Source organism: Amphiura filiformis, chromosome 5, assembly GCF_039555335.1.
Source record: "Amphiura filiformis chromosome 5, Afil_fr2py, whole genome shotgun sequence".
Taxonomy (NCBI): domain Eukaryota; kingdom Metazoa; phylum Echinodermata; class Ophiuroidea; order Amphilepidida; family Amphiuridae; genus Amphiura; species Amphiura filiformis.
This window is the reverse complement of record NC_092632.1, coordinates 53498418-53506718: the sequence shown is the minus strand read 5'-3', so window position 1 is coordinate 53506718 and position 8301 is coordinate 53498418. Positions and strand designations below refer to the sequence as shown.

At 38.4% G+C, this 8301-nt stretch overlaps 1 protein-coding gene across 1 annotated transcript; it reads left to right on the top strand.

Moving 5' to 3' along the window:
• The first annotated feature begins 388 nt into the window (after positions 1 to 388).
• Positions 389 to 8198, top strand: LOC140153361 (N-acylneuraminate-9-phosphatase-like). Its single transcript, XM_072176093.1, has 2 exons — positions 389 to 482; positions 6691 to 8198. The coding sequence occupies exons 1-2, from the start codon at positions 390 to 392 to the stop codon at positions 7330 to 7332; spliced, it is 735 nt and encodes a 244-aa protein (XP_072032194.1). The 5' UTR covers position 389; the 3' UTR covers positions 7333 to 8198.
• Positions 8199 to 8301: the final 103 nt, after the last annotated feature.

The window sequence follows — 8301 nt, the reverse complement described above, 5'->3', positions numbered from 1 at the left end:
TGAAATGTGAGTGGTGAATTTAGTATATTTTTAGGCCGTATTTTTTGCACCGCGAAATAGCGAAAAAAAGTCAACGGTCATCGATATATGCCGACAAAAGTTTTGGAATCTACAGAAACAGAGCTTTAATTTGATACCAAATTTATTTTGCCAAGTATTGCAGGGACGCCAGGAATGGCGCTCGAAGTAGGCCAAAATCACACGTTATCCTATGGGACGCTTATTTAGTGTTGCGCCCCCTCAAGTTATGAACACTCCCTTTAATATTTCCAGTGACATCTCTTGTAGACTAAGTTTCTGTACCCCCTTTAAACTCATTATAAAAAAAACTGTGCGTAAATGTTGAAAGATTAATAGACTTATTTTACTTCTCCCAGGGAAAATTCAAGATGGCGGCCGGTAGTAGGGTTGGTGCAATTATTTTTGATCTGGATAACACACTAATTGAAACGAACCAGGCTGATATCGTGGCTTATAATGAGGTATAAAATGATATATAATTAGTTTTACATACTTATATATAAATTTTGTTTGTAAAAATGCTCGATTTGTTGCATATTGGGCCCGATATTGAGTGTTTACAAATCTGTCGACGCAAGTCGAAACTTGTCTTTTGACAGTTTTCGTGCCGGAAACATTTCTACGACGCGACGATACAGACATGACAGACAGAAGAAGATCATTAACACCCTAAGCTTATATATGAATAAGAACTACACGCATTGCACGCATATAATTTATGAATTTTGTGTTGTTATATTGAATTCCTGATGCATTATTTTGCAGTGCAAATCTGGGCCGGGATCTGGGCACGTCATAGTCAATTTATACACAATCCCCATGCACACGTCCACATGACATCAGATATGCATGACGTGCCCAGCCAGTCAATCAATCCCATATCAACATGATCAATGATGGATTGGTATTGGTTGCATCACAGCCTGTCAATTTTGAATGTAAGCTTCCTGAAAACACAAGATTGTACATTATATTAACGAAACCACAAACTCACTAACTTCAACTTGCACTACTGTAGTACTGACAAAATAAAGCATAAAATAATAAATTATTACTGGAGTGTAGTGTAGCTGTAGTGTAATCATATTGCTCGGTAAGCTGAGGGCCCTTGGTTTGACTGAAGGTTCGGTTAAGTGGTTTGACTCATATCTCATCAGGCCTAAGGTAGGCATGTTCACAAAATTTTCAAGTAGGATATTTCACATGGAAGTTATTTTGTTTAAAAAGGTGATTATTTAACTTAAAAAATGAGGGGTCAACCATGTCTGTAGGTCAAAAACTAGCGAAGTTATGGGCAAATGTCTGTTTTTAAAAAACTGCACTTTTCTGCGACCATCATTGACAATGCCTTTAATACAATGACTTACTGTACAAAAAAAGCATGTAATGCATCATTTTTTACCACGATGATCCATTTTAAACAAAGGTGATTTTATTTTATGAAATCTAACTTTCACTGCATGCTGACTTCTGTATCAAGGATAAAGTACCAGCACTTTTTAGACTACGTCGTCAAGTTTCTGGTGTCGAAATTTCAAATTTTTGTATTTCCCTATGGCCTAGGAGATAACATGCGGAGTCCCACAGGGCTCAATATTAGGGCCGTTGTTGTTCTTGAATTGATCTATCACACTCGGCAGTCCACGCTTTATAATGCGTGCCGGTTCGAAATTCTGAAAATTGGTGAAAGCGTGGGGGTTTAAACTTTTTGGGTAAAAAGCGTGGACTGATATAAAGCGTGGGATTGGAAAATAAAAAGCGTGGCGCTTCTTCGAACTTACAGTATATTTTTTATTGAATGATAAAATAATCATAGTTCCAAGAAAAATTGATTTACTTCAAACTTGATTTACTTCAAACCAAATTGCGTGTGACTTCGTCAATGTTTACAAATAGCGGAAAAATCAAAAAGTGGTGGGGGTCAAGAATTTTCAGTATAAAGGGTGCCTCAGTAAAAAGCGTGGGGGTCAGGAATTTTCAGTATAATAATAAAGGGTGCCTCAATAAAAAGGGTGGGGGTAAAATAAAAAGGGTGGGAGTCAAACCCCACTGCCGAGTATGTCTATGTGAATGACATGGTTTCAGTGGTGAACTGTAAACTATTACTTTATGCAGATGATTTGGCCCTGATGATATCGCACAGTGATGCTAAAGTCATTCAGGATAGACTCAGTTCCCAGCTCGAGGCTGTTAATGATTGGTTGATCGACAACAAATTGCCGCTCCACTTGGGGAAAACTGAGTCTGTCCTGTTTGGCCCAAAGCGGAAACTTGCGAGACAGTCAGGGCTGAACATCAAGTGTGGGGATACAGATATTGCTTCAAAATCTGAAATCAAATATCTTGGTCTTGATTTAGACTAGTCTTTGAGTGGTGAAATAACTGGAAACAAGGTAATTAAAAAGGCTAACTCCAGGCTTAAGTTCCTGTATAGGAAAGGTCTGTACTTGAATGACTATACAACTATACATGTCCTAGCCATACAGCAGCACTGAATTAAGCTCACTTGCATCAGAGGGGAGTAAAATGGACGTACACTTTTAAAGTATTAGGAGTAGAACTCCCGGTGTTTAAACTTTAATTATTGTATTTCTTATTTTTTTCTCTTTTATTTGACACCACTCGGAGGGTTATATAGCTTCGTGGCATTTTGAGATATGCCCATTTAAGACCAAATGGTTAGTTAGTAAGCTAGCTAGTAACATACACTAATGTAGGGTGTTCCCGCTATGCGGTCCACCAAAAAAACTGTTGGTTTCTGCTTTAATCCAATGTCATTATGACTATGGGTGCTGCATTTGGTACCCCGCGCTGACAAAACGAAGGAAACAAAAACTTCAGGTACCGGTATCTCAAAATAAGATTTTGAAATTGTCACTCATCAGATCTCATGTAGGTGCCAGTGAGTTTTGCAAGGTGAACTGGCTGCCTATTAATCTCAGGGTCTCCCAGATCATGGTAAATCATATTTTTCGTATTTTAAATGGTGTTAGCCCACAGTATTTACAGGATGGCATTACAAAATCGCTCAATGTCCGCAGACATTCAACTAGATCTGGGCCCATGTCCCTTATTAAACCTCACATGGGTACACATGGGCAGAAATCTTTTGTTTACAAAGCCATCACTGTGTGGAACTCATTACCAGGGTCAGTGCAATCTCAACAATGCAAGGATGTTTTTAAAAAGGAGGTGAAAAGTCGCCTATTGAAAAAGCTCAAAGTAAGCGATCAAAGCAACTATATTTATTACTAGGCTGGTCCTGGTTTCTTTAATATTCAAAAAGGTTATAACTGATTTTGATGTGTACTGTTTTAGATATTGTAATATTGTCTGTTAAATTCAAAATGTAGAGTGCAATCCATATTTTACTATGTTATATCTTCACTATGGCTCAAGGACCACAATGGAATTAAGTGTACTTTTATACATGTGTACTTATTGTGTTTTTATCCTTGGTATATACCTAAATAAAGTGAAATGAATCATGGTAATTAATTATACTGATCCTAAAAGGGGAATATTGGAATGTCATCTTTCCCTGGGTACAATCAGACAGCAAGCGAAGCCACAGCTAGTTGTAGTAACTACAAATTTCTGCAGGATCGGTAATAATTAATATATGTTTTATGTTATGAATAGTGCAAGTTGAAGTTAGTTAGTTTGTGGTTTCATAAGTTATGTACAAAAGTGTTCTCAGGAAGCTAAAAGTGACGGGCCATCCTCGAAGTATTTCAACTGTTTGGCGAATAGCAGGACACATCACACATGAAGTGTGATGTGTCCAGACAGGAAGGGAGGACAAGTTACAACTGGTATCTACTGCTCAGTTTATACTCTTATTTCCACATCAATTATTTTTATGTGGGCCTTTAAGACAGACAGTCAGTAGACTTTTAGTTCAGAATAACTTGAATATATTATTAACAATTTTCATGGGAACCCGTAGCTGAGTTTCTCTAGCCTTCTCTCCATACGAAGGCTAGAGCAGTGGTACTACTCGTATATCAATAAATGTCCTATATTTGACAGCTTATAAATAAAACATCAACAGAACTCTAAACTTGGTTTTGCTATATTTGTGTTGACCATGTGTGTTTAAATTTGTCCTCAAGAGTTGATCAACAAGGGACCCTTAATGTTTCAGATAGACCCCTAAACTTGCTCCATATGGCCGAAGTCTAGTGTCAAGAACTTCACTCCACTAAGTACCATATTTAACAGCCCCAAATAATCAACAGTAAAAGTGCAATATAGGCATCTTTTGGTTATAATGTTCAACCAGTTAATGTTAGTTACTTTGCAAAAATTAAGCATCAAGTGATTGGTCATCTTTAAAATAGATAGACCCCCTTGAAATTGCCCCAAAATTACTGTGTACATGTACCAATATTGAAGGTAATTCACAGTCCTCATAGAGTAGTGTATCATTTTCAATAGTGAATCAAGCAACAATGAAAGTGAACTAAAGGCATCTGTTGCTTTATATTATGTTTAACTAGAATGTTAGTAGCTTTGCAAATATTGAGCATCAAGAGATTGTACATCTTTAAAATAGACCCCCTAAAATTGTCCCAAAATGGCAGGGGACTAATATTTCTGACACAAAGTACCCTTTCAGTAGTGAATAAAGTAACAATGAAAGTGAACTGAAGGCATCTTTTGCTTTACATATGTTCAACCAATTAATGTTTGTTGCTTTGCAAAGATTGAGCATCAAGAGATTGGTCACGTTTACAATAGACCCCCCCTGAAATTAAAATGTCCGTCTGTGACACTTATTTTGTCCGTCTGTGACAAATTTTAAATTGAAGATTTATCTTTAATGGCGCCTTTGTTAAATATCATTCCTGCATGGGAAAGGGCATAAATGAGATTGATACTTCAGCATGTTTTTATTTTTCTACCCTGTGTTAGCAAATAGTTAAAAACTTTCAAACATGTTTTTCGTCACGGACGGACATGCTGTTACTAAGTGATAGCGCCTGTATTATTTCCTACCAACTTTTTAATAATATTTATCTTATTTTATAAATACATGTTTAATCTACATGTAGCTATATCATATCACCAAACTTGAAAATGTAACATTAACTTGAAAATGTTGCTATTTGAATTTGAATTGGCCATGTCCGTCCGTGACACATATTACTTACACCCCTTAGGCAATAATGGGCTGTTCCAGAATACTGGATGCATTTTCAACTTTTTTATGCCTCCACCGGAGGTATTATGTTTCCTGGTTGTCCGTCCGTCTGTCCGTCCGTCCGTCCGTCCGAGCTTGCGGGTGCAATATCTCGGAACTGATAAGATGTACAGTGATGCAATTTGGTGGAGGGATGGTCATTGGCGGTCTTCAAATTCCAGTAGGTTTGGTTAGTGGGTCAAGGTCACCCAAGGTCATCTAGGGGTCATCTGAGGTCAAATTAGCAAAAAACGTCGTATGGGCATGAACGTTGGTGGGTACTGTAAACATTTAGAACCAAATTTTTTGAGGGTCATTTCGGGGTCATCCGGGGTCACCCAGGGGTCATCTGAGGTCAAATAACTTAAAACTGTCGTATGGGCATGAACCTTGGTGGGTACAGTAAACATTTAGAACCAAATTTTTTGAGGGTCATTTTGGGGTCATCCGGGGTCACCCAGGGGTCATCTGAGGTCAAATAACTTAAAACTGTCGTATGGGCATGAAACTTGGTGGGTACAGTCAACATTTAGAGACAAATTTTCGGACGGTCTTTTTTGGGTCATCAGGGGTCACCCAGGGGTCATCTGAGGTCAAATAACTTAAAACTGTCGTATGGGCATGAAACTGGGTGGATACAGTCAACACGCGTCAAGGTGGAGGCATTGCGGCCGACGCTTTGCGTCGAGAACCGCGCAAGTCGAGAACCGCTCTAGTTTTTCATAGTTCCAGTTAGTAGAGATATTGACCAAAACTGTGAGGTAGGCCTATGTTTCAATATCAATATTAGAAATTTAATTTTTCAGACCAATGCTAACTCTAAACCGATCAGCCTCAATTAGCAATATGTCTTTTGTTTGAAGCAAATCAGATATACGGTTTTCAAAATATATCAATTTATATTTTCTTTGTATCTTACTGTTTTTTATCAATAATCATAAGTTACTTAATGAGCTACAATGACTGGAGAAGCTCATTAATATGTAATTTTTGTCAATATTTTGCTAAAAATCCATGCATAAATTATCAGGGTCAAGGGTGAAATTGAGTGGGAGACGGGAGCTGTTTGGCCCAGAAACTCTGAAATGGCCCCTGGTTTCATCTCAATTGTAGTTGACCAGGCAAGCCCTTGAAATCCACGGTAACGCAGCCGCGCCGCTCCCAGAAAAAGAAATTGGGAGTCCCAGAAAAAAAAATTGACAAAAAAAATTGATTTTTCCTACCCTTACACAAACTCTAACCCACCCCAAAACTTACTGCATGTATTCAAATCACCCAAGCCCAACTAACTGAAACAGGCCCAAGCTGAAACAGGTCAAGAATTGCTAAATCTGCTAAAATCCCACAGGGGGCTCTGCCTCCTCGACCCACATGGATATGTTTCGGAGTTTTTTTATCAAAGCCCACTCTCATGCCTGAATTAGAGCCTCAGAATGGTGAAACAGCTAATTGCAATTGGCATATATTTAATCATTTGAATACAGGTCAAACGTATGCTTAAGGAAGAAGATCCTCAGTGTGACGCTGAAGATGTCATCCAGGCCTTCAAACAGTACCTACTGGAAATGCAACTTGACCCAACAGAAATCATGCCAGTAGACGAGTGGCGCACAGAGCTCTGGCAAAGAGCACTCAACAGCTACTATGCCAACGACCTAGCCATAAAAGCCTACCAGACTTGGAAAGCTACCCGGCTACAAAACATCCATTTTTCAGAACCAGTGAAGCAGCTGCTGAGCGATCTCCACCGCAACTACAAGCTTCTACTGTTGACCAACGGAGACTCACAGGTCCAGTGGGAGAAGATAGCACAGATAGGAGCGAAGCACTACTTTGATGGCATCCTTGTCAGTGGTGATCATCCTCATCCAAAGCCCCACCCTTCAATATTTGCCTTAGCTTTTCGAGTGCTAGGAGCTTCTCCCAGTGAGTGCATCATGGTTGGTGATAGCTTGAATACCGACATCCAAGGTGGGGTTAATGCAGGTGTCTTAGCAACAGTTTGGGTGGATCCCAAGAGGCAGAATCCGGAGATGGTTTTTCCCAGGCCTGACTTCAGCATCGCATCGGTCCTTGATGTCCGCAAGGTTCTTGAAGAATTGTCTATAGTAGATAAAATTCCGTGAATGCCATCCAGATCAAAGATATTTATGTAAACAGATTATCCCAGATGCTGGTAAAGTAAACACTCTGTTTTCACATTTATGTCACCTGACCTGACTCGAGTTGTATATTCTGGATTCTCATGTGATTTCGTGTGTGTGATCAGAAGAGTGTGTTGCTTTACCAAAATGGGATAATTCTGCTTTTAAAAACCTTATATATTGTATGCATAATATATTAACTCAGTACAAAAAATTAAAAATCTTCCACTATATGTGTTTTGAGGATTTATATTATAAATGAGGTATCAAGCCTTGCAAAATACTGCTTGTTTGTAGAGGTGTATGAAATATTATGGTCTTTCTTTCCTATACTAGGATTTCCCAGATTGATTTACACCAAAATTGTACAACTTTTTTCAGGGGATCCTGCGATGCTGCCTTCGTAACTTGTCAGAACTTTATGGAATATATCTGAAATAGAAAATAAAAAACAAAAACAAAAATGGAAATTTGAATGTTCTGGTTCACAACTTTTTTTTTGTATTTTGAGAAGAGATTACAACAAGCAGTATTTTTTGCCTTAGTTTTAATAATCTTTGTTTATGTGGAATCATGACAACGATTTTATTATTCAGCTCAGCTGCTAGGCGACCAAAATGGGCTAATGCATTTAATGTCTACACATCCTGTGGGAGATATCCCCCTGTGGAATATTTTGGAAATATCTTCCACAGGGGGAGTATGAATTTCAAATGGAATTAGCACATTATAACCAGTTTTATTTGAAACTCACCTCCTGTTGTTGAAGATTCAGGTTGAATCTTCCAGAGGGTATATGAAATTCAAATGGGGCTGCCTAATGTGTTCATTCCATTTGAAATTCATACTCCCCCCATGGAAGATATTTCCCACTTCTTCCACAGGGGTAGTGTGGATTTTAAATGGAATAACCCAATCAAGCGAATGTGTGTGCAATTTGGTCAATGATTT